The sequence below is a fragment of the Talpa occidentalis genome, unplaced genomic scaffold, assembly GCF_014898055.3.
Source record: "Talpa occidentalis isolate TD23 unplaced genomic scaffold, MPIMG_talOcc4v2.1 talOcc4.3, whole genome shotgun sequence".
NCBI lineage: Eukaryota > Metazoa > Chordata > Mammalia > Eulipotyphla > Talpidae > Talpa > Talpa occidentalis.
This window is the reverse complement of record NW_023603184.1, coordinates 101,691,437-101,718,829: the sequence shown is the minus strand read 5'-3', so window position 1 is coordinate 101,718,829 and position 27,393 is coordinate 101,691,437. Positions and strand designations below refer to the sequence as shown.

Here is a 27,393-nt window from a genome sequence, read left to right as displayed (position 1 = left end):
GCGGCCAAACGCTTGCGGGAGGCGGCCCAGGGCCGGCCCGGAGGCCGCTCTGCCACGACGAGAGGCGGGGCGCCGGGAGGCGAGGTCAGAGCCGGCCTTAGCCTCCGGGGCAAGCATGGGTGAGGTTGGGGAGCAAGGGGAGTGAGGGCGGGGACTGAAATGGTGGGAAACAAGACCCAACACCTCCACCACCAGGTACTCAGACTCTTGGGGTCTCCTTTGAAGCATCTGAAAGATTCAGACACCTGAAGGGTTTTCATCTTTAGCTTAAACATCATCTTTAGCTTATATTTATTTAAAAATTGTGTCGAGGGCCCCCCTGGTGGCGTAAGGGGTTAGGCTCCGCACTATGAAGCGGTCCGCAGCCTCTGCAGCACGAGTTCGAGCCCCTGCCAGCAAAGGCGGTGACCCACATGGGGAGCAGACCTCTCCTGACTCACGGGCTGCTCCCCTCAGCAGTGTATTTCAGTCAGTCTGCCTGTTCCCCTGTTCTGTCCCCCACTCTGTCTCTGGTGAACCCTCTCACCCCCCGCATCTCTGGCCTGTACCCCAGTTCTTGAATGCATAAATCTTAAAAAAAAAAAAAAAAAGTGTCGCAAGAGAATTCCTTTTGGTGACTGCACCAGGCTTTTCTGCATGCCCTACGCAGCTAAGCATCCACGGTGGAAGGGGAGCGGGTAAAAACGTTCCAAAGACCTTTTCCAAAGAGCGAAAACACCCCTACCCGCCCGCGGGGCTGCTCCCGCCGCGCACCCGCCCCGCCCCGCCCAGGGCCCAGGTGAGGCGGGCCCGGAGACGCCCGGCCCTGCACCGAGCGCCGCTCCCTCAGGCGCTGGGCGCCCCCTGGCGGCCATGGCGCGCACTGCGGGCCCGCCAGGCGCTCGCCCCGGCGGGATCCCCGCCTCCCGGTGGGCTGTCCTATCCGCCTTCCCCGGGCTCTAGCGAGGGCAGTGAACCCGGCCGCCAGCTCAGTGAGGGAGAGAACTGGAACCCGCACACCTGCCTGGAGTCAGCTTCCATCCCAAAGCGTTCCCGCGGGGTGACCCGAGGTTTCGCAGAGCCCTCGGTACCAACGGCGCGGATGTCTCCGAGAATAAATAGGAAAATAGCCCAGCAAGGCGCCTGGCACCTGCTGTCAGTTCAACACTTCTCTTCAAAGTGATTTTTTCTCACTTGTTTATAAAGGAAGCAACTTTAGCCTCATCCGAAGTAACTGTTTTACAATACTAAATATGTAGGTATTAAAATTAGGAAACAAAAATTTCCTCCGTGTACCCACCAGTCCGTGAGATCAAGTCACTGGCTCAAGGTGGGTCCCGGCGCCCCCCACACCCTTGTCTCTTCTTCCTCCTTCCATGTTCCATCCAGACACCCCTCCTCGCCTCCTCCGGGAACACATTCCGATGCCAAAGATCTCAGGGGTTGCTTTCCTCACTCAGGTTATACTATTTGACCAGTAGAGATCTGAATTTTAAAAAATGCACTTCACTGTTTTCATGTCTTTTAGTTCGGGTTATTTTGGGAAACGAAAAACAAAAAATTAGCAGAGACTAAGGTGGATAAATACCTTTTTATTAAAATCAGAATGAGCTCTCAGTCCCTGGGCACGTACAACCAGAAGCCTGTTTGTTCTTGGTTTTTTTGTTGTTGTTGTTTTCAACTACCTAAAAGACAGGTGGCCTCTGCCCTCACATTAATGTCCCAGACAGCCCAAATGCCCACCTGTTCAGTCGATCTCTAGCTTATTCTAGCAAATAAAAAAATGTTAGAATTTTTTATATTTCATGTACCTGACAGCAGTTATTTCCCTGATCTAAATGCCAAAAACAACACCTAGAGACTGTGTGGACTGCAGCCATCTTGTCCCAGGGCCTCTCCTCTCAGCACTCCTGTCTGAACCACACAGGGACACTTCTGGACAGATTTATAAACACAATATTGCAGTTTAATCTGGGCAAATTCTAATCTAGGGCCAGTGTTGAGATTTCTGGGTAGAGAGCTCCCTGTGCATACGACCAGCCATAAGAGCCTTCTAAATGCTGCCAAAGGATTTCGTCAGCACGTTCCCCCCACACAACCCCAAGATGGCAAACCTGGCTCTAAGACTCCCATTCATCTTCTAGATTAACCCTATTGCTTTTGCTTTAAAAAATAATTCAAATGTGTTTTTTAAAAATAGTTAATACATAAGTATATAAAAATGAGCAGTTCTCATAACCCTTTCTGCTCCCAGCCACCCTAATTAAAGTGTTATGGAAGTTGCTTCCCTTCCCCCCCACCTCAGGCAGACTTACTAACTCTAGTTTCAAACCAGGCAAGATATGCCAGACACGTGCAAGTAGCTGCTGCTTCCCTCTCATGAGGATTCAATGTGCCTGGAGTAGAAAGCCAGAAAGCCATTTAGGAATTTGGGGCCTCTCATTATCACTCCTTGGTCTCTAAAAAGAGAACTGATGAAAAATTCATCAAATGATTGTTGGGATAAATAACTAACAGGCTTGATGTCCCCGTATACGGTTTAAAGAACAGAGGCTGATGAACCCAAATTCTTGCCACTGTCCTACTCATGTCCAGAGACTTATTTCTCCCCTGGTTTATAGTTTAAGCAATTGTTTCAAATCTTGTCCACCTTAGCACCTGTAGGGTAAAGAAAATATCAGGCTTTTCTGCCCTTCCGCCATCAGGATAGATGATGGATCCTTGTCCTGAATGCATGCCTGATGGCGGGCACCTGGAATAGGGTGTGGGCCTAGGTAGATGGGATTCAGCTAAGACTGTGCTTTTAAGGGCGGCGTCACGGGGACGCCAGAAGCAGCAGCAGCAGCAGAAGTAGAAGCCGAAGCTGAAGCCGAAAGAGAAGCCGAGAAGCAGCAGAACGAACTCCAGAGAGCTCAGATAGAGTGAAGACTTGCTGGGGGCTGGGAGGCCTGCCAGCCTCCCAGCCCCCCAGCCAGCACCCCTGCCTGCCATATGCCTGGTGAACCCCAATAAAAAACCTGCAAAACTACTGAGGACTCTGACTCCTCCTTTACCTGGTCTGCATGGGATCAGAAAACCTGCACTGTGGTCAGTCTTGGCCCTTACAGCACCCCATTCCACTGTGAAGGACCTTGTTTGCTCATCCTGGGTCTTCTGGGCTCTGTAACCTCCAACTTTGAAGCCCCAGTTTCCCACCTATCCCTACCAGGGTAACATTCGGGACAGCAAAGGCGTTTGCCTGCAGGCCAGGCAGGATTGGGGTAAACTGGAGTATAGGTCCAGGAGGATCCTTATTCCCTTGTGAGACTAAGGGCCCTGCGCTGTCAGATCATGGGACAATTATTTAAATCAGAAATCTTGATATATGTTAAACTTTCTAATTTTTGTATGTTGGGAATTTTTCACATTGCAATATAAGGGCAGTTCAAGGAAGCTGGGGGAAACTGGTATACACCTCTTGTTCACTGGGCAGAATGAAGCTGGCTCACCTGTACTCATGATCCAGCCATGAGCAATGAACATTTAATAAATGTTGGCTACTGTTACTACCCCAAGGCCCAGGAAATATGGCACACCCCAATTCTAGTAACATTGAGAGTCCCTGAGGACCCCCGCCAACACATGTTGTGTTTCTCATGCTTTGATTGTTTGGACTGGAGAAGAGTCGTCAGAGGGCACCCGGTTCATTAACTCCCCGGAGAAGTAGCTTTTTTTTGCAGTTTTCAGCTACTCTTGAATGGATGTAAACTCTGTCCTCTGTCCTCCACAGCTGGCAGTACCTCCCTGCCACGGTCAGATTGCTGTGAATAGGGCATGCTCTCTCTCCTTAGTTCCAGGCTGGTGCCAGTCTGGGAGTGGTCCTATCTGCCTTGCTGATGCCTGTGATTCTGGTGTTGGCATGATTGGCAGTGGTGTTAATTTCTTTCTCTTTAGTCAAACTGGCCCACATGTAAAGGCTCATATTGAAGGAATGCGTTGGTTAGCAGTACTGAGAGCTGCTCTTCCCACAGCTAATGAAAAATGATCCATAATACATGATCCCTCCTTTAACATGTACACTTTGCTAAGGAGTGAAAGGAAATACTCAGTGCCTTAGTAGATGACCCCTTTTGTTACCTTATTCCCTCCCTAAGTTTTGGACCCACTGGCCTCAGTTATGTCCAGGTGCAGGGCCTACTGCTTAATTGCAGCTGAAGGGAAGAGGTTCAATGAAGGAGCAAAATGCCAGACTTCAGTGGCTCTTATGCCTGGGAAGCTTTTCAAAGCCCCAAAGGCCCAGGAATTCACATTTTAATTGATGCAATTCTAATCAGCAGCTGGGGTTGAAACCTATGCTGGGTGGCTAGATAATTAAAGGGGAGGCCTCCACCTTCCGGCCAAAAAAGAGTCATTTTTGCACTTTAGGTTCACAAATAAGGAGGGTCTTTTCATTTTGTTTCAATTTTCAGGAAATAAGCAAAAAAAAAAAAAAAAAAAAACTCATTCTAAAGTAAGTGCATTTAGTAATGAACTAAGCATAAAACAAACAAAATCCAAAGGAGAAAGAAAGGTAAAGTTAACATCACAGACACAAGTCTTAGCTACCTAAGTGGCTTCAGGTGCTAGTAGCAACCTACCTGGAGTCTCTTTCTCCCATCTCTTCTGAAGCTCTTTGCCTCTTTTTTGCTCCAGGGCTGGCCATGGGATTGCTGCTGGTCCCTCCAGCCTCTACACAGCTAGACAGGCTTTCTTAAATGCAGATCTGAGCTTGACCATGGAGAAATCCTTCAGTGGCTCCTGTTTTTGAGAGAAAGCTCCAGCTCCCCAACACTTCAGCATCCGACTCCTGTGCCCTCTACCCCATGCCATTCTTTAAATACTTAAGACTTTTCCTAGCCTTTGCCTGAATAATAATTCTTTGTATCAATTGTCCTCTCAGAAATCTTCCTGGCTTTTTTTTTTGCAGTGCCCTCACCAGAGTGCTCCTACTGGCTCCATGAAATCTGGGCAAACCGTGTCACCATGAAGCTTGGTACAGCTCCATGTGGCACAGTGGAGTTGCTCACTGGAACTCACTCCTCTCCTGTCTGCAACAAGTATGGCATGGCTGGGGGTCCTACCATCTGGGTCCATGTATGACCTTGGAAATGGAAACCACACCCAGCAGAACTCTAAGTTAGGAGCTGAAGTCTCTCACATTGCAGTGGGCCAGTGGGCCAGGACTGCCTCTCAGCCAGCTCTCTGAACATGGGAGAGAAATATACTTCCTCGTTTAAGCCACTATTATTTTGAGAAATATTGTAGTAACTGAGCCTATTACAGATTAATGTCCTCTGCCATTATTGTATCCTGCTTCTCTTGTGTGGACACTCTAAAGTAGACACTCAGTGATACAGGGGGTTAAGGTGATTCTGACCAAGTGATCCTTACCTCACGGGCTGGCTGGAGCTCACTGCTATGGTTTTGCATTTATCCCAGAGTGTGCTGAGGACTTACACCCACCTCTCCCAAAAAGCCATAGTGAGTGGACTCCTATGACACTATGTGTCTTTTCTAGTATCTTGCAACTGGTCACTGCTACAGGATCTACTATCATCTATACACACTAAAACTGGCTTTTTTGAAGGAAGCAAATAATATCTAAATTAAGTATTGCCCACCTGAGGAAGAGTCACAGGTCAATTTAGGCCAAATTTGCATCCATCTTCCAAGTGAGTGCTAAGATCCCGTTCTCTGCAGCACTTCCTGTTTTACAGGTGCTTATATTCATCTTCCCAGGGAATATACTCCAGGGCTGTTGTCATCTTCAAATGAGAACTGTGGCCTCGTAAGACTTAAGAATCGCTGCACTGGAGGAACCCATACTTGCTTTTCACTAAGTTATCTCCTCAATATAGATTTCTAATATGAGCATTCTAATATGAGCATTTCTTAGAAGACAGTAATAACATGTTCAACTTTTCCAGTCCTGGAAAGCAAAAACATGTAACATTTAAATATACTTGTGAGTATATTCTGTACCTGTTATAAGCGCCTTTTCAAAAATTTGGTTTTTAATTAATTGAAAGAAATAACCTGGAAATATTAATAATGCAAACAAATCATGATGAGACCACAAGAGCCTTCATTTATAATTTTGCTTTAAGTGCAAATCTGCTCCAGGAATGCATATATCCTGAAAATTGCCTGGTAACTGGGCCTATTTAGAGGTGGTTGGTTGGTGCTAATAACACTAATTTCCCCCTGATTAGTTACATGTGCTGCTCCTTTACCAATGTTCATACTAGTACCACATCAATAACCAATGAACCTCTTGTCTTATTTAAAAAACAGATATAATATGCATTTAATTTCATTCCATAAATCAATTCCACTTAACTTACCATCTCTTAGAAAACTTAGGAGGAAATAAAGACATGAAAAATTACATCAAAGATGTGTGACATAATGAGGAACAAGTGCACACATGGCAATCAGGAATTGTAATTTAAAGGTACCACAAGAAGAAAAGTAAAATTATTGTAATTTATTGCTGTATCTATGCTTTCTCAGTATAGCTATATTATAAGTAGCCACAAAGTGCCACCTTCTGGTTTAAAACTGTGCAACAGCTCCTTTATTCCTGTTTAAATGCCATTTTATGGTAGACGTATAAAGCAACAGCAGCAGTTACAAAATGTTGTCTGAGTAAATTCTGAGAGCTCAAAACAAGGATCTGTGTTTAGGCTGAATAAAAAGATGTTCAATTAATAGTGCACATTGTGTAACATTAACAAACATCTTTAGTTGGAATTTTTGTGTAAACCTTAATAGACACATGATTGATGGGGACAAAAATAAAATTACCTTTTCCTTGCATGATTTAGTTAGGTTGTCTGCATTCTTGCAAACAGTTTATAAAATACAAGAAATGTTGCATGGTGAGTACTAGGCAGAAAATATTTTTTTCTTACAGAAGGACCAGCAGGGGGACAGGGAGCCTAGTGGGCACCCTGTCACCACTTCTTCCAAAGACGTACACCCCCAAGAATGGCAGTGGAAACCTGGCAGCAAGTCACCCTTACAATTTTTTTGGTTCTTTGAAAATACAAGCACTTTCTGACATTTCCCTCCCCAGCCCATGCGCCCCACCCTGACTTAGCAGGATACAAGCCCATGTCCTTTTTTTTAGTTTTCCCATAGAATTATTTACAGGACACCTACAGATACGGAACAAACTAGTATGAAATTAATGATAGTGTGCATTTCCAGACACACTCCCGTGGTTAAACTAGCACACCACGCCATTCTGAAGACCAGTTCAAAGTTAAGGTGACTCAGAGGCATTTGCATCCATAACCGCTGAAACAGGCTTCTCGCTGGCTGGGGTGGATTCGCCGACTCTGTCCTCAACAGTGGTAGGGGTCTTGGGAGTGGGAGGTGTCACATCCACAGTGAGTGCGGAAGCATCTGCCCTTGCAGTGGTGGTGATAGGGTCGGAGGGTAGGCTGCCAGTGGGCGGGAGGGAGGAGAGCAACTCCCCTGAGCCTGCTGCAGAAGAGACCTCTGGAACCAAAGGGAATGACGGGAGGAATTCGGACGGCATGGGGAGAGGTGCAATGCCAGGTAAGTTTCGGGGAGGCAAGGAAGGAAGAGGTGGCAAACCTAGGACAAAAATGGCAAAGATCATATATCCTCCCAGCACTAAAAGAGCAGCAGTCATCATCACTTGACTATTTTTCTTTGCATTTTGTTACGGAAATTGAAGCTGAGGTGAGAAAAGACAAAGCGACTTCTGCTAGCCCAGTTCAGGGCCAGGACAGTTAAATAGTCACCTAGTCAAATACTACTAGCTAGGATGAAAAGCTCCTAGCTTCTAAGTTTCTCGGCTCAGGGAAGAACTGATTCTCCATTTGGAAAGGGCAGAAGCCCACCAGTTGGTGCTGTAGCTATACCAAATGCTGGACAGAACTTCCGCTCACCCAGGCACATTCAAACCGAGTTAGAGGTACCTTCTGGATGGACAACAGGAAGATGAGACACAGGGGTCAGCCTTCCTGGGAAGGGTGCAGAAGGGAGGGGTTTGTCATGTAGCCCCTTACATTAGCCTCATGGTAAGTACCTAGCCTCTGTTTAAGTCTTGTGAATGATAACTCTGTTATAGTTGCTAAGTTTATTCTGAGGATTTAAAAATGCAGGAAGAAGGAAAAGAGCATACTTCCTTAAGACACAGACTGTACAACCAATTTAGGGTAACCTCTCGGTTGGTGAAACTCAATGTTCTCAGAGTCTGTCAATTTGGGGACAGAGCAGAAGTCATCAAGAACACAGAGCACAAAATAAGTAATAATGGGAGTGCTAAGACAGTAAATGTTCATTTGAGTTATTGGTACTTCCTTTGTGCTTTAAGCCCTTGTGCTTTAAGAGTAAATGGGTTAACGAGGATAGGTAATAAATATATGCAGATGGTGAGTGTGACAACAGGGGTAGTTATTATCTAGACTGAAGCATGATAAAGTGCACCACAGTGTAATAAGACCATTCAACAACATCACCCACGGGCCAACTTCTAAGATAAGCAATTAAGAGTCAGTTCTGACACGTGGCCATCTCAAAGTCAAAGGAAATCTGAGTAATCATTAATGAGGAGCATACTTGGGGGACATTCAGCTGCTTCATTTTCATCAGTGCATAAAATTTGAGTGTAAACAGTTTAAATATTGGCTATCTTAACTATTTGTAGCTAAAAATTACAGTTTTTATTATAAAAATATTTGTTAATGTGGGAGAGTATTTATCAAGTACAAGCCCAGCTTGCTGAGCAATGGTGATGGTTTCACAGGCTAAGTTCTGAGCTGTGCTATGAGAAACAGATTCCACGACTCCCCAGGCGGCGGCTGCCCAAAACACCAGAAGAACCACAAGGAGTTCACTCAGAGCCACGGGGAATGTACACTGGTCATGCAATTCAGAGACAGTACTACCATGTCGCTTTTCTTTAGTTCAACTGGCCTTTATGGTGTCTGAGCTGTCAGAATACAGTGAGAGGAGAATGGGGGAGAAGAGGCATCCAGGCAGAGGAGAATCACAAAGATTTATTAAACTGATCTATGCTTTCAAGAAAAAAAAACTGAAATAGAGGTTTGGCTTTCCTGAATAAAGCTTTTTATTACAGAGAGTCTAGGAAGGCAAGATGGGTAACATACCCGGGTTCAGGAGTTCTGGTAAGCTGACACCTGGCATGACGTGTGGTGCAGGGAGGTTGAGATTGGGGAGGGTGGGTAGGTTAGGTAGTCCTGCTGGTAATGGTATCAGACCTGAAGAGAAGGCAGAAAACAAAAGATAGGTCACTTCATTTGAGAACAAATTCAATTCTGTGTACTAAAAAAAAAAAAAACACACTACCCACTTCAAAGTGAGAATTCTAGAAGCCCACTATATCATGACAGCATTAATAACAACAAAATCTCATTGAATTAAAATGTCTTTCTACACTTAAGTGATTAGATGGCAGAAGTTGGGGAGAAAACCCAAGAGCAAGGATGATGACTGTCCGAGTGTCTGAGCATATAGTAAATGGAAGACAGCTTTTCTGTGATGGTTGAGGTTATAGTTTCTCTGGCTTTTTTTTTAAATTCTAAAATAATTTTGTAACTTAGAGTTACAAAAGTAGTATAAGGAATACCATGTATCTTTCACTCAAATTCCCCAAAGGTTAATATTTTACCACACTTGCTTTATCACTCTCTGTGATAACACATTTGGTTGATGTTGTATGTCTGTATGATACCTTTAGCTATACAACTAAAGACATTCACAATGCAAGTATATTTGATCATTTACAGCTAGATAAAGGGACTCCTCTTCAGTGGGAAAGAGGAACAAAAATCTAATTTAATGTTAGAGGCACTAGAGAATGCATTTTTCCACGAACTATCAAAAGACTTAAGCCCTTTACCACACAGGAAGTGCTGCAGAATGGAACTATTATATATTCCTTATTCTTGCCTCATGCTGCGTTGGTGCAGGGGGTAGGGAAGGTTGGGTGGTTCGTTGGTAAGTTAAAGAGCCCAAAGCTCACCAGCTAACTGGTTGGTTAACACCTCATTGCCACTTTCTGCCATTTATCACAAGTTTATTGCAGAGGTAAATGAGATTAAGAGATGTAAAAAAAAAAAAAATCAGTTCATAGGTTTAAGTTTATTACAGTTTTTTAAGATGAAAAATATCAATAATGCCATTATATTATACATCTTTAGTCTCTTGCTGATTACCTGGTAATGTAGTAGCTGGATTCATTGGTGGCACAGAGGTGAGGGATTGGTTTACTTGTGGTGGTAGTAATGGTACTGTTGGTACACCTACAATAAAAGCACAATCTTTTTTTTTTATATTTATTTTTATTTATTTATGCATTCAAGAGCTGGGGTGTAGGCCAGAGGTGTGGGGAACATGAGAGGATTCACCGGAGACAGAGTGGGGAGCAGAACAAGTGGATCTACTGAAATACACTGCTGAGGGGTGCAGCAAGTGAGACAAGAGAGGGATGCTGCGCCATCTGGGTCAACTTGGCCAGGGATCGCACTCATGCTGTAGTGGCTAATGATAGCTTGAAAAGTACTGACACTGTAACTCTTGCACCAACCGGGAGGCCCAAAAGGTAAAATCTTCTAAAAGAATGAACAGACTATATTAGGGAAATCTTAGCCTTGTCTTTTTTCCTGAGGATCAGGTCTTCATTCAGTAGGACTCCAACCAGTACTACTTTCTGGCTGCACAGTTCTGTCTGTCATAGCTTATCTACCAATCTGACCATGGTCCTTGACAAAAGCCACTAACAGAGAAAGGAGCATGAAGGTGGGAGGCTCAACAAATCAACCCTGGCTAAGCTCACTGGACAGGAGTTTTATAGTTGACCTGAACAGGCTAGATTAAATAACTGTTTTAGAAATTGGAAATGGAACACAAGAATTCTTGTCAATCTCTTTGAGCTCCTGAACTAAGAGATTCATGTAAACCTGGGACCACTGGGAGAAGGGAGGATATGCCCTGTGAATAGTGAATGCTGTTCTGTGAAAGAGAATATGCATGTATACAAATGTATGAATAGCCAAAGTGTAGAAATGTCCCTCATTGGATGAATGGAAAAACAAAATGAGTTTGTATCTATAGCCATACAATGTTATTTAGCCATAAAAAGGCATGAAGTATTAAAATTGAACCTTGAAACATATATTCTAAGTGAATGAACCTCGAAAACATTGTTCTAAGAGAAAAATGTCACAGAAGACAACACATATTACATAAAATGTCCAGATTAGGCAAACACATAAAAAAAAAGGTAGATTAATAATTGCCTAGGCTGGGAGTAGGAGGGGGGTGAAGGGTAGGTGGCTGGAGAAAAATGGGAAGTAACTGATAAATCACTTTTGGGGGTACAGGATTCTTTTGGAGGATAAGAAATGTTCTAAAATTGATTGAAGTGATGGTTATACAACTGCAACTATACTGAAAAACAAAAACAAAAATAAAAAAAAACACACCGCCATATATTTTAAATGGGTGCATTGCATATTATGTGCATTACAGTGCTTTGTGGAGGGGAAAAAACCCTCAAACAAACAAAAAGGACTGTATTAGGTAGAACAAGGAATGAAGAAAAGGTGGGAGATAGGCAGGCACATATCCCCTGGGCAAGAGAGTCCCTAAGAAAGGAATGGGATCCTGATCTCTTTTATATCCCCAGTGACTAATACCTAGGGGCTACACATATATGTTTGTTGAGTCAACAGAGCACTTAAACAGAATTTAAAGGTACAACTTGTATAATATGGAAGAGGCCCAGGATCTAAAACATGCCAAGAGGAGGTAAGGGCTGGCCCTGTGTGTATCTGAGTGGGAATTAGTACTAGCTTTCACAGACAGAGCCTGTCAATGCAGAGCACATTTACAGTTTTCAAAGAATACAGCCATTAATTTTTAAAATTCTATAGCTGAAACAGAAAGGAATTTCTTGTAAAGCAAAGCAGACTTAAAACAGAATATATTTTCCTGCACACCTGTACTGAGAACATTACTGACGGCTGGTGGAGTTGAGTTAATAGAAAGTCCAGACAGACCCTGATCAACTTCTGTAGTTCCTGGTGTTGACATAGATGGAGGATTAACGGAGGACAGCTGGACCTTCCGAGAAAGAGGAAAAAAAAAATAGAAAAACAGAAAATTATTCAAGTTTACTTAAGAAAATATAAATATTGACTCACTTATTCTATAGATACATTTTTTTAATCACATGCTAGCTGTGAAAAGCTTTCACAAGGCAATTCTGCCTTCAGACATGTCTTTCCAATTCTGACGCATACTAAGGACCAAACACTGCAAATATCTCCCCATTCCTGTCACTTCCAGTCTCTCAACACATGGCATGTGCCCCACTATACACACTTTTGCAGCTATTTTCCCGCTAGAAGTACTCTGTTCCTTCTTAGACCCTAAAAGTCATTTTATACAACTACGAAAACATCACTGTTTTTCTCATTTCTGAAACCTCAGCCAGTTTTGTTTTTAATTTATTACTCCTGGAAGAAATCAGGGTTTTTGTTTTTGTTTTTTAAAGATTTATTTATACAAGAATCAGGGTACAGGCCAGATGCACAGGAGGGTGAGAGGATTCACCAGAGACAGAGAGGGAAACAGAACAGGCAGACTGACGAAATACACTGCTGAGGGGAGCAGCGGGCGAGACAGGAGAGATCTGCTTCGCCATGTGGGTTGCTCCCTGGCCAGCTGCAGAGGTTGTGGATTGCTTCATGGTGTGGTATTTAACCCCTTGCGCCACCAGGGAGGCCCCCTCACTGTTGAGTTTTAACATAACGGATATATTCTAGCCCTTTTCCCTAGCTTCAATTTCACCTTCCAGTCTTCTCAGATTTCCCCTAAGAGGCTGTCTAGGGCAGAAGGCACTGATTAGGAACAACAGATATAGCAGGAGGAGTTTGATCACATAACTACAGACTGGATATGTGCCAATGGTAGGGGTGGGGAGTGACCAAAGGTTAAACTACTCAGTGTCTCCTAGAATCAGGGATGGCCAAATTGTGTATCACCTGCCACTTACTCTCCACCCCCTGTAATTTGGTATCTGCATTTTCCTTTTGAGTCTCTGAACTTGCTCTAGTCCAGGACATGTTTTAGTTTTCTACCATTTTTCTCAATGAATTTCTCTATAGTACTTCATATAGCTGACTATGTCCTTTTCCTTGAAGCTTTGTTCTCCCTCTGGAGTTCTGAACTTCCTTTGCTGGGTTCCCTTCCTCTGCCTATTTATTTAAATGACAGGGATTTTCAATATTCTGACTTCAGTCCTTTGACCTATCCAGGACCAGTTCTTCAACAATTTTTATCCATGCTCACTGGGTTAAATTAGCCTCTCTTTGCTGATGATTCCCAAATCTGTAACTCCAGCCTTGTCCTTTCTCTTAACTGTAGGCCATATATCTCACTTTCACCTGCATTTCCTACAGGAATATCAGATTCACCACAATCAATACTCAACTCATCATCTGCCCTATCCAATTAGTGCTACTGTCACACATATTGACAATTCCCATTAGGTGGAAAAAATGATATAATCAGATAGTAAAGTTATCTTACCTCTGTAAACCCATCTTTAAGAGGAGTAATAGGTGTACCAGTCATTTGTCCTGGAAGGGAAATTTTCTTTCCTTCTTCAAATGGCCGTGTAGGTATCCGATGCAAATAACCATATCCAATGCCGCATCCTAGGCTATGAAACAATTTTTTTTTTAAAAGTTAGTTCTATCAATCATAGCTTGCATTTCTTTGAGATTTTGAAATATAAAAAGAATCAAGTTTCTTTCTTTTTTTAAAAGGATTTATTTATTTATGCATCAAAAGCGGGGGTACAGGCCAGAGGTGTGGGTGGTGAGAGGATTCACCAGAGACAGAGTGGGAAACAGAACAGGCAGATCAACTGAAATACACCACTGAGGGGAGCAGCGGGTGAGTCAGGAGGTCTGCTGCGCCATGTGTGTTGCTCTCTGGCTGGCTGGGGATCGAACTCCTGCTGCAGAGGCTGCGGACAGCTTCACAGGCTGCATCTTAACCCTTGCACCACCAGGGAGGCCCCCTCAAATTTCTTTTAATTAACATCTTTCTTTCATTTAATAAGATAATCTCATTTTATCAGAAGTTTCTATGAAACAGCACTGTTTCCACCATCATGGATACTATACTTATTTTTCTTCAATTATTTATCACCATCCAACATATTGCATATGTTTGTTTTCTGTCTTCACAATAAAATATTAAGGTCCTTGAGGGCAAATATCTTGTTTTGTTTACTGTCTTAATTGTTCCTGGAACATGGCAGGCACTTTAAATTATCAGCTGAATGAACAACACAAAGTCTTTCCACTTAAGAGCTCCAAGACTTTTGTATAATGTCATTTACACATTCCAGAATCGGACACAAAAGAGTTTAATCCAGATTCCTTCTAATTCATCTCCCCACTGCCACCAGATGCATCTTGCTAATAAGATGGTCACATTGCTTTTTTCCAGAGTCTGCTGTTCATTAAGAGAGCAGTCAGTAACCAACTTCTGTTCTTCCTTATCCAAACCTGACTTCAAAAAGATGCTTCATATTAAAAAATTACTCCTTCCTCTTGCTTTTGTTCTCTCTTACCATCAAAACTGTAATTCCCATTAAACTGGATCTCAGATAGACTTAGAGGAAAAAAGTAAGAGTAAAAATTGTTTTTAAATATTTATTTATTTATTTATGCATACAAGAGCTGGAGTGCAGGCCAGAGGTGGGGGGTGGGGGATGGTGAGAGGATTCACCAGAGACAGAGTGGGGAAGAGAACAGGTGGACTGACATATACACTGCTGAGAGGAGCAGCAGGTGAGACAAGAGAGGTCTGCTGCACCATGTGAGCTAGCTCCCTGGCTGGGGATTGAAATGCTGCAGTGGCTGCTAATAGCTTCATAGTGCTGACACTTAACCCCTTGTGCCACCAGGGAGGTCCAAGATTAAATAATTTATACTAACCCAGTGATAACCTGTCAGAGGTAGTTGCATTTTAAAATGAAGTACTTATTAATCAAAATAACTAAGTGGTGGTAGAGAACACTCTACAATGAGTCCAAGAACAAAACTAAGAGAAATACACTGAATAAATGTGGTCAACCTCCAAGAAAAGAATAAAAACTGGAGGCATACAACAGGCCAAAAGAGGGCCGATTCAGGGAAATGGTACATGAGACTATCTAAAGCATTGTTATTAAACCATACTAAGAGGAAAAATGTCTTCCAAAGAAAAGTAATAATCTCCACTCAACTAGAAAAGAAGGGCTCCAAGAACAAAAATGAAGCTGTATTTAGTTAACATAATTAAAAATTAAAGAACTAGAGATATTCTTTGCTGTTGAATTTCAACATCTATAGACTCTCTTCCTTGCCCTTAAATTCCAAGCTCATCAATCACTTTTCTGGTACTAATCTCACCTAAGTATTCTAACTGGAAGGTGGTATTTTTCTATTGTAAAATGAAAATTTATCCTTCTAACGAATAAAGCAGTTTTTTTGTTTGTTGTTGCAAATTTAGCTTATATGAAGCAGTCCCTCTGAATTAATTTTGAATGCCTTGAAAAGATAAGATTTCTGTTTACAAACCTGGACAATGTACTATCACAACTTGATCAAGTATTATCCCAGACAGGTTAGATTCTTAACATTATACTTATATCTCATTTTTTACCCCAAATTCCAACAAATTTAGCATTTTAGTGGCAAAATATCTTCAGTTGTTGAATTTCAGGTAGTAAAAGATACTGTGAGCAAATTCTTTCTCTGCCTGAATTAACTAAGTTATCCTTTCCCTAAGCATGTGCTGCAACTTTTTTTTCTTTTTTTAACTTTTTTACATCATTGTTCTCTCCTCAGGTTCAGTCCCTATAGCTGCCCACAATCACAGGAGCTGTGAACCATCACCACTGTCCCTTGTGCTCTTCCCTCTACAAGTGCTGGAACTTTCATAAAACATTTGGAAATGTTTCTGAACCCTGGGTTTTACTGTAATTATGACTTATGTGACAATTCCTCAAATTAAAAAAAGGTTACTAGGGTTTTCAAAATAATGACAATCTACATAAATTAAGTAATTATAAAAAAGACCTAAAAAAGGTTATTTTGTACTCACTATAAAAATATTTACTATTAAAAAAACATAAAGAAGCAATGTTAAGTCAGCACACTTTGACTTGGTTTGGCTTTTTGAAGTTAGGAACTAACTTGATAAATAATCTTGGGAACTGATTTTATCAAGTTTGCTTATTTGCTTGTCTTCATCTTCTTTTTAACTTGTTTTCTATATTGCTGTTGCAATTCAGTAATTTGTCAAACTTTTGGTTCAAATCAGCCTGTTCATTCCAAAAGCCAAAAGATCCCACAAGTGCTAAGAAAATGCCTAGCAGCTACATAAAGTTATATTGTATGATTCCACTGTTGGGGCGGGGGGGAATTGGGAAAATAAAACAAAGCTGAAAACTTTTATTAATAACAACAAAAAGGCTGTTAGATCTTAGACTGCACAAATCTACTTATACACAATTTTTTCCAACAGATATAGTACTGTAAATATATTTTCTCTTATAATTTTAATATTTTTTCTCTTGCTAACTTTGTTTATGAATACAGTTTATGAATATATATGATAGATATATATAAAATATATGTTAACTATTTATATTATTTGTAAGGTTCTGGTCAATAGCAGGCTACTAGTAAATTTTGGGATAGTCAAAAGTTACACAGCAGATGTTTAATTGTGTAGGGATAGATGACCTAATCCCCCATGTGTTCGAGGATCAACTATACAGTATATATACCAAATTCCTTATATATGTATTTTAAGAAATGAATTACTGGATTCAATATTCTAGGTCAGCTCTTTCCTTTTCTCAAGGGAAGTCTTACAATAAGCCAATAACTATTTCTGAATAAAAACAATCAATGTTTATAATATTTGACTGGAAAATTTAAGCAGTTATTACTTAGTTTAAAAAATGGCCTTACCTGCCTTCTCCACCCCATGCAGAATTTGGTGTAATAATCACTTCTCGACAGTTATCGGTATCTGTATTATACACATACAGTTTCAATGGTTTTGCTTCATGTGTTTCAATAAGGCTGAACAGATCCTCAGACTGCAAAAGCATCACAGGAGAAAAATGTTTTTATGTTACTGAACTTAAAACAGTGGGTCTCAAAACTGGGTAATATCAAAATCATCTGGAAAACTTTTTAAAAAATATAATAAGTACTCAATGTCATCAGCAGGTTCTTGGAAATTTCTACTTTATTCATTTTTTTTAAAAAAATTATTTATTTATTTTTGCATAGAACTGGGGTGTAGGCCAGAGGTGTGTGGGGGGGGAGGGGGTGAGAAGATTCACCAGAGACAGAGTGGGGAGCAGAGCAGGCAGATTTACTGAAATACTGAAATACTGAGGTGGGCCGTCACAGTGAAAGCGCTAAGATTTAACCCCTAAGCTATCAAGGAGGCCTGGAAATTTCTACTTTCAGTTAAATGACATATAACAAGTGAAACCAGGTTCTAGAATAATGTTATTTCATTAAAGACTGGCCGGGATTTTTTCTTTATCAACAAGACATTATTTAAAAAATGATGTTGAACAAAATGACATTATTCTCGGACCTACTATACGATTCTGGGTCATATGCCTAGACATAAAATTTCCTGAAGCAATGTGAAGGTGAGAACAACCCCCAGACTGAACAAAGCCCAAGCTGCTGCATCCCTATGTCCAGTGCCTACATCCTGTTGCCACCACACCCAAGAGAAAGGCTGAAGGGGATGCTAAAGGACATAAAGCCCAGATGAAGGACGGACCACAAAGGATGTCTGTAAGATGATCTGTTAAACCTGCTCCACCAAAGCCAAAGTCCAAGACTAAAATGGATCCTGCCAAGAAGGGAGAGGAGGTACCAATGGGAAAAGGGTAAAGCTAGTGTTGGCAAGGATGGGAATAAAACACTGCAGAAAATGAAGATGCCAAAACAGAAAGTGGAAGGTGCTAGAGATGCCAAAGTGGAGTTTGTGCATTTTTGATAATTATGTGCTTCCGATGACTGTACAATTTGAAATACTATTTTCAAATTTTATAAAAATGCAGAATTTTGTTTTAAGCTATGTTGTTAGCACACAGACCACTTTATTGCTGTTTTTTTAGGGAAGTGCATATGTCACTGATAGAGTGTCTCTGAAGCTATATTGATGTGGGGCAAAAAACTTTTCCCTTGTATTTTGAGAGCCTTCCTCTTGGTTCCTATGGGGAGGAACTCCTTGATCTTGGCACACATTAGGCACCTTGGCAGACACCCTGTAGTGGGGAAAAATTAAAATTTGTTTTGAGGTCCTCTTCTCCTGCTTAGTCTTCAGCATAGACTTGACTCCCTTAAGCACAGAGAGACCTATCAAGACCTATTGAGACCTGACTTCAAAAAAATGCAGAGACCACATGTCAGGCAATCTGGAATTTCTAATGTCACCATTGAGATGACATCCATTAAAAGAGCAGTCCCTCAATGGAACCGAATAGAGAGCCCAGAAATAAAGCCACACTTATATGGACAACTAATCTTTGACAAAGGAGCAAAGAATATGCAAAGGAATGTGGACAGTTTGTTCAATAAACGGTGCTGGGAAAACTGGACCACCACATGCAAAAAAATGAAACTAGACCACTATCTCTCACCATGCACAAAAATCAACTCAAAATGGATAAAAGGCTGGGAAATAAGACCTGAAACCATGAAATATATAGAATATAGGTAAAACACTATAAAGCATACATCTCAGTAACATATCTTTAAAGACTCACCACCCAAAGCAAAGAAAGTCAAGGAAAAGATAAACACCTGAGAATACATCAAACTGAAAAGCTGCTGTACAGCAAGAGTTACATTAACCAAAACAGAAACAACCCACTGACTGGGAAAAAATTTTTGCACTCCATACAAGTGATCCTTAAGGGACTGATCACAAAGATATACAAAGAACTCACATGACTCAACAAAAACAAAGTAAACAATCCAGGCAAGCAATGGGCAGAACTTAAAAGACATTTCTCTAAAGAGGAAATGCAAATGACCAACAGAAATATGAAAAAATGTTCAACATCCCTTAGCATCAGAGAAATGCAAATCAAAACCACATTGAGATACCACCTTACATCAGTAAGAATGGCACATATTAAAAAAACTAGCAACAACAAATGTTGCAAGGATGTGGTGAAAAAGGAACTCTCCTACATTGCTGGTGGGAGTGCAAACTGGTCCAACCACTATGGAAAGCTGTCTGGAGGTTCCTCAGTCTACTAAAAATGGAGCTTCCATATGACCCGGCAATTCCACTCCTAGATATCTACCCAAAAGACACAAAAACATTGATTCACAAGAACACCTATGTTTATTGCAGCACTATTTACAATAGGTAAAACCTGGAAACAGCCCAAATGCCCAAAAATAGATGACTGGATCAAGAAGATGTGGTATGATATACACAATGGAATATTAGTCAGCAATCAAAAAAGATAAACTCATTGCCATTCGCAGCAACATGGATGGAGCTAGAAGGAATTATGCTCAGTGAAATAAGCCAGAAGGAAAAAGTATTGGATGGTTTCATTTATAGCAAGAATATAGGGGAACCAAGTAAGATATCAGTGTAAAAAAATAATAACAGTACAAAACACAACAAAGCAAAAACAGACAATTATAAATCAGAGACATACTGTAGGGGAGGAGGAGGAGGGAGATGGATCAGAAGGAGGGAGGGAGAAGCACAGGGGACTGAGGTGATGGTGCAGGGGTGCACTGGGGAAGGAAATACCATGGGGACTACACCTGAGGGGTTGGAGGGAAGCAAATAGTTTAAAAATGAACAACAATGTAAAAAAAAAAAAAAAAGAGCAGTTCCTTTTTTAGATTGTGCCTCTTCAGACTGAGAAATCTGCCATTTTCATTTCATTACCTAATGTCAGGGTTGGCTTTTGAAAAGTTGTTAAACTACATGCTAATTGTGAAATGTCAACTCTCATTCTAAACTTTCCCTGTTCAGAGCATCAAATGAAGACTTCATTAGGTTTTATAGCGGCTTTCTGATTTTGGTAGCTTGTTGAATGGAAGATTTTGCAAGTTGCTGTATACTGTTAATGATTATCTGCCAATATCCTATCTGAAACATCATGATTGTTTATGTAAAGTATTACATAAACAATATGTAAATAAAGCTGGATACAGTTTGGCTTGGAAAAAAATTATTCCTTAAAACTAATACTCCAAGCAAGTTTTAATTCAATATATTACTTACCTACTATGTACAAGGCCTTATGTTGGTTCTACTAAAAACTAGTCAGCAATTTTTGTAAAACCCTTCTACACCCAAATTCTACATATTCTGCTTTTATTCTCCATTATTAAGATCTGATTATCTAGTCACCTTATTTATCTCTCTTTTTCTTTTTTAACAAGAGAACAAATTCACTTTTCTTATTAGCTTTTCAATATGTTTAAATTCTTGGGGTACAGCATCACATGGATTGTTTCCAGTGGCCTTAGCAAGAAGGTTGCTTTAGAACTTGGTGCAAACCAGGCCACTATTTCCATGTTCATACTTTACCTTTCCCCAGATTACTCTAGTTTTATTTGGTTTGCCACCAGGAGTCACTGTGTTGTTCTTTCCCTTGTACACATGAGCATATTTTTTATCTAGACAGAATTCAGTCTCGTCTCAAGTAAAACACCTTCAAGTTTTGTTTTTGTTTTTTTTAATTACTTTTCTCCATTTCTTTTCTTTTTTCTTTTTTTTAAAGATTTATTTATTTATTTATACAAGCACTGGGTACAGTCAGAAGTGTGGGAGGGTGAGAGAATTCACCAGAGTCAGAGCGGGGAACAGAACAGGCAGATTGATGATACACTGCTGAGGGGAGCAGTGGGCAGCAGGAGAGGTCTGCGCGCCATGTGGGACCCTCGCCTGGCGACAGGGGATCGAACCGGCGCTGCAGAGGCTGAGGGCAACTTTGCAGCCCAGCGCTCAAGCGCTGCGCCCCAGGGGAAGCCCAACACCTTCAAGTTTTAAGAAGAGCTGTATGTTTGCTCTGGTTCAGGAGGCCCTGCTGTGCTGGTAGCCAGCAATAATGGCCATAGGCTTCCAACCACATTTGAGAAGTCCTGTTTCCAGCAGGCCTCCACAGATGCCAAGATGGCAGAGTATTTTTCTCTCAATTTTGATTTAGCAATATATACTTTCACTAGCTAACAGAAGAGAAAGAGGATTTGTTTAATATATTGAGACAATTTTGTCACTTTAAGAGCCAAAAAAGGAAAGAAAAAATGAAATCTATTAACCAAAATGTGGATTTAATTTAGCCTTGAGGTACATAAAAAATTTCTATATACAGTACATACAACCTGTGCAACTGTCACTCAGCATGTTTTTCTTCATAGCTACACCTAGTAAGATAACCTCCCAGATGTTCTGTTTAATACATGGAGGCAAAGAGCAAAGACCTAAATTTCAATAGTAAATGCGAAGTATGTAAATATACTTCTGAATGTAAACATTGAGAAAATGTTATATGAACTTATGTTATTAATAAATACATTAATTACCTCATTCATGACCATATCAGCTCCAATTATATAATCACTGTGAGGTCTAAGACCCGCCAATGCCGCAGGAGAATTTGATTCTACTTCCTAGTATGACACAAAAACATACCCCAAAATTAATGTATATAAAATAATGTTCTGAATTTTGCAATTCATAGTATTTAAATGTAATGAATTTTAAAACTTCCATCTTTTTGTCTTGTTAGAGATATCAGATGTCACAAACTACAGTATATATTTAAATCTTCCAAGCATAAAAATCACATTTACTATTTAAAATATTTCTGTAGCTACTTTAATATATCTTATTCTAACATAAGTCATTAGAAAAACTTCTTAAGCATCTGTATTTGCTTACCTTGCTCAAGATTTTCTTAATAATACATATATTAAAAACAATAAATTCTGTTTTCAGAAATTAAAATTAGCCTAATATATATCCTTACAATCTCACCAAATAGGAGACTATTATTAAAACACCTTTCTACACTACTTCTTAAGTTGCATGTACCAACTCACAGTTGATACCTACCAACACATGCCAAACATTTTCATTTGCCCCATCAAAGCTGCAGAAACGAATGCTGACTCCCAACAATCCCTGGCCACCCCACATGTTACTTGGTGTGACTGAGGTCTCTCGAAGTTCCAGTGTCTTACTGCTATAGATAAGCATTTTTACAGGCTTTTCAACATTTGCTTTCAGTAGATCCTTAAGAGTGTCATTGTCTTTATTCTGTGAATACATAGAAATAATTTTCCTTCAATAAAAATGCAGTGTTAATTAATCTCAGCTTAAGCTTCCTATGGCCCTACTGGAGCACATTTAATAATCAACATAACAAAACAATCAACAAAGGTTTCATTAACATTCAAATGGTCCCCCAAGTAAAAGATGTCAAGAAATTAAGAACAACTCTTATGTTAGCAGAAACTGCTGATTTTTTTCTAATAGCTGACTATGGATTCCTGAATTTGCAATGCAACATCATTGGCATGATCTAGGACTTTAGTGATGAAAAACAAAATATTCCATAAGAAGTCATATTACTAACAAGAGTTGATAAGACTCTGATTTTAAAATCTAAAACATTTACTGGGGTGAAAGTTTAATTTCCTATTCTACTGCTAAGTATATACTTTATTTATTTATTAGGAACTGAGAGGAAAAGATAATGGAAGCAGTATGTTAAATATTTCATTACACAAATGAATAAAGGCCATTAAGTATGAGGCACTGATAAGTAATGAAAAAAACTTAAGTGACTGTTGTGAAAAAATAAACCAACCAAATAGCTGTTGTCATAAGAATTTTTTTTTAATGAAATTATAAAATTTCCTTCCTATACAACTTTACTGCAAGTAAAGTGAAAACAGCTTATAACAAGTGGTTTTAATTCTGTACTTCTGGAACAAATCTGTCAAGTTCTAAAAAAATTATTTATATATGATGGAACTTAGCTCCAATAAAACCATTACGTTTTTTAAAAATGTAGGCTTTATTAATCCATTTGTCAACAACCTGTGAAAGTCTGATATCTTTAAAAAGTATCTTTGTCATCTTAAGTATTTCTTTCTGCATATAATAATATATAAAGTAAAAGTGCCAGTGATTCTACTCCGCTAAGATAATCACTGGGGTGTGTAGCTAGTATATATATTACGCATTTATATTGTATATATTTGACATTTTTATACGCTTACTAACGCATGATTATTTTTACAAACTGTGCCATACATCTATGTAATGGCCTTAACTGATGAATAAACATCCATCCTAAATGATCTGAAAAGTTCCATTTTCAAAAGATTATAAAACACTATAGGCAAAACTATTAAAAAAATTGAACTTACTAATCTCGAACCATTAATAGAAACAATAAAATCAAAAAATGGCTCCAGTCCAGCTCTATGTCCTGGGGAATTTTCTTGTACCTATAAAAACAGAAATGCCAAAAAAGAAAAGTTAAAAAATTAAAAAGCTAAAAAATTAAAAGTTAAAAAATTGTAAGCTAATTTTACTATTTCTTTTCAGTAAAATACATTTCATTGATAACACACTAGTTCTCTGATCTCTCCCAGACAAGACCCTTGCAGTTCCCTAAATAATACCCATTATTTAAGTTTATCTTACACATGAGGTTTTCCCTCTGGTTCTATGTCAGAACACTCTCTACTTTTTTGCAACAGGGTGGGAACAATCCTCCCAGCAGTTAGCAGTCATTACAACTGAGGGACAAATTCAATTTAGCAAGCACTTATTCCATGACCACTATTAGCAAGGCACCATTTAGTTACAAAGCTAATATAGAAACACAGTCGCTGACATCAAGTCATTCATCATCTGTTGAGGAACAGGCAAAAAAAGGATGGGAAACAGAGGTCACACAGTCCTTTTAATCACTATATATGTAAGACCAAAGCGGTTAAGGACTGTAAATGGAGTTACAAAGTTCTAACAGGATGATTAATTCTCACTGAAGAAGCTTCATTAAAAAAATGACATTTGAATTGTGCTTTACAAAAAGTATAGAATTTTCAAAGATGAAAGATGGATAAGATGATAAGAAAGGACATCTGAAAACAGATGAAATAATGAGTAAAAACCTGGAAGCAGGAGTCTAAAAAATGAGGATTATAATGTAATGTAGTTAGACAACAGGGTTGTGTGGGATACAGAATTGCAGATTTTGAAAATCAGAAACCCCTTAATTCAGGGGAACCGTAAACTGAAATCTGTGGATGGTTTCAGGGAACACCACACAGCTCTTGAAATTAAATGCAACATTTTGTATGAATCAGCAGTTTTTGGAATTTAAAAATCCATGGCTTTCACCAAATTATTAGAGTGTTTCGCCATAACCCAAGGGGTTAAAACCACTAATTTTGTGAAATTCTTTTATTTTACGGTGAAGAAACCATTCTATGACTTGCTTATGGTCCTATAGCTGGCTAGTGGTAAATATGAAACTGAAAAGTATAACTTATGAGTTCAATAAGGGCTAGAAAAGGTGGAACCAAATTTATAGAGAACTTTAAGTGGAAGATTGAGTAATTATCTTCCCCAAAACTGAAATGTTTAGCATTCCAAATTTGAGATGGATTAAAATAAACTATAAAATTTTATAAAGTACAATAATAAAACCATTATTTGCTAGTTATAACAGCAATATGACAGAAGAGCAAAAGCGACTACAATCCACTCTGTATTCCTCTTCCAAAATATTTTCATAATTTCTTAAGTAATTTTTATTCTGCTTGCTGTTATTAAGTGCTGTTAAGGCTCTCTTACAAAAATGAAGTTTGCAGGGGTATTTGTAGGCTAATTTTCTATAACTGTCCAAGTGTTATGCAGACCTAATGCGCTTTATGGTGACCAACGCAAGAAAAATTACTTTGTGCTGGTCAACCATGGGTGAAGCTTGCAAAGCACGTTGGGCGCCAAGCTGTTATAGAGCAGCCCCGATATTGAACGGGTTCCTGGCTGTGGGTACTCACCCACGTGCTTTAAAGGGACTTATTAACACTCTACTACAGACACACACAAAAGATTAATAAAAGGTTTATTTACAAGAGAAAAGGAAATAAGGAAAATGTACAACTCAGGGAGAAAATAGGGAAATAAAGTCTTTAATGCGTCCTACCCGATCCAACGACCTGGAAACCCAAAGTCACTCTCAGAGCTGGCAGGACACTGCGAGCTGGCGGAGAGCCAAAATAGGGGATCCCCCAAAGCCCACGTGTTTGCCTTTTATATCCACCTGGCTGCTTAACCCCACCCTCAGGTCCCAGCTACCTTCCCTTTGGTGGTGATGGGATTTGGAGTTCCCAGTGTCTTTGGCTTTGGCCTGGGGTGGGGGTGGAGTCCACAAAGCCTGTATGGAATTAGCTTTAGGACATTCTGTTCCCCCTAACACAAGCAGTTCTTCTAACAGTTCTGAGGCTATGCAAATAAAGTACCCATATTCACCCCTACATAAAAATTACAGCTGTATACACAGTAAACAAATCATTTTAATGTTTTCAAAATGGAATCTAGATTATTCCCAGAATATATTCCTCTACTGCCAGATAACATCAAGCAGAACCACTCATTGCTGCTTGGATTAATATTACCTTTTATTTATTTAAAACCAAATTATGCCATCATTGCCTCTGAAGAAGTAAAACTAGATTTTCTTCCTTTGTTACAGTAAGGAACAGCTGTCCTTTACAAAACAATATTTACCTTACTGAAGCTGTCTAATTTTGCTTTCTGTAAGTTCTCCTGCAAATCTGGGACTATATCATTTTTGTAAATAAAACAAATTAAATATCAAAGGGATTTACTATTTAAAGGTGTTAGCAGTAATAAAAATTATCAATACACATTTGTTTAGTTTTTTTACATTCAGCTTTCTTAGATGTAAGCAAAATGTCTAGAACCCAAATCGCAGACTGATTTCTCCCCAAATGGTCACTCTGAAGGGAAAAGGGTGGTGGCCTGCAGCCCTCAGAAGATAAATGAGGTCAATGGAAAAGAAAGTGATGCTCTCCTAGGCATGAAATCTGTTAGGTACCTATCAATTACGTGTGAAATGCCTCAGGTGTGAAAAGGAGATAATTAACATAGTTCCTAGAAGCCTCCTTAGAATGAAGTTTCTCATTTAAAAGGGACTGTATCTAGTCACATTCTCTGAATCTGAATGTTACCAAATGACCATTTTATCTAGAAACAACAAGTTCATTGATCAATTTCAGACCTCTCCACAGAGGCTGCCAAAAGTTTACTTTTCGGTTTAAAAGGGCTAAAGACGGGCCTAGCGGTTGAGCGCTGGTTGCGAATGCCATCCACCAGACTCCCACATGGCGCGCAGACCTCTCCTGCCGCCCGCTGGCAGTGTATCGCTCCTTCTGCCTGCTCTGACTCTGGCTTGGTGAATTCTCTCACCCGCGCTTCTGACTGTGCCCAGTGCATGTAAGTTTTACATGCCTCTATTATTAAATAAATAAAAGGGCTAAAGACAGTACTTTTGTAATGACACCACCAACTCAGGAAGTGGATATCATGCACACTGATTCTTATACCACCCGCTGAGTATTAAGTTTTACCATTATTTGATTGAATGTAATGTTTCCAATGGCATTAGAAGAATTCTTCCCCATAACTCAAAAGATTCAATAGCTAAATATGAATTTAAAACAAACTTAAATAATCCTTTCACTATATCTTCCCATTTTCATTTGCTATAGACATAGATCTCCTTTCTGTTACAAATGGACTTAGAAATGTATTTTCCTAAATTTATTAATATCATTAGAACTAGCACAATTCTGGCAACACTCAGTAGAGGGAGGTCTAGAAATGCTCTTTGATCCTAATACATGTGAAAGAAATTTCCTCCATTTCTCATCATGGAAAGTAAGATCTACAACATAGCAAATTAAGTATCCAGACAGGTTAAGTTTTTCTGGCAGTATTATCCACTGACAAGAGTCTCTTAGGCAACTAATCTCTTAAGCATCAGATTACCACTTCAATACTTTCAGTCCCCTATGAGGTCTCTCAATTGTTGTCCTTCAAACCATCTTAAAACACACAAACACACACACACACACACACACACACACACACACACGACTCCACAGTTCACTTAACATTTATTACTGGGTCAACTATCACAGAAATCCAACATGAACAGGTTAAATCTGAAAGTTTATTAATATTTTATGGGATTTTGAAAAAATGTACAAT

At 39.8% G+C, this 27,393-nt stretch overlaps 1 protein-coding gene across 1 annotated transcript in view; it reads right to left on the bottom strand.

The window, feature by feature from the left end:
• Positions 1-6,276: 6,276 nt before the first annotated feature.
• The window catches only part of GORASP2 (golgi reassembly stacking protein 2), a 32,971-nt gene continuing 11,854 nt past the window's right edge, over positions 6,277-27,393 (bottom strand). The window contains exons 2-10 of the mRNA XM_037523521.2: positions 23,514-23,594; positions 22,192-22,395; positions 21,660-21,746; positions 17,037-17,167; positions 13,591-13,723; positions 11,997-12,120; positions 10,212-10,298; positions 9,144-9,254; positions 6,277-7,602 (exon numbers count right to left, since the gene is read on the bottom strand). Of these exons, the coding sequence (XP_037379418.1) occupies positions 7,265-7,602; positions 9,144-9,254; positions 10,212-10,298; positions 11,997-12,120; positions 13,591-13,723; positions 17,037-17,167; positions 21,660-21,746; positions 22,192-22,395; positions 23,514-23,594 (1,296 nt within the window). The 3' untranslated portion in view covers positions 6,277-7,264. The remainder of the gene's footprint in view (positions 7,603-9,143; positions 9,255-10,211; positions 10,299-11,996; positions 12,121-13,590; positions 13,724-17,036; positions 17,168-21,659; positions 21,747-22,191; positions 22,396-23,513; positions 23,595-27,393) is intronic.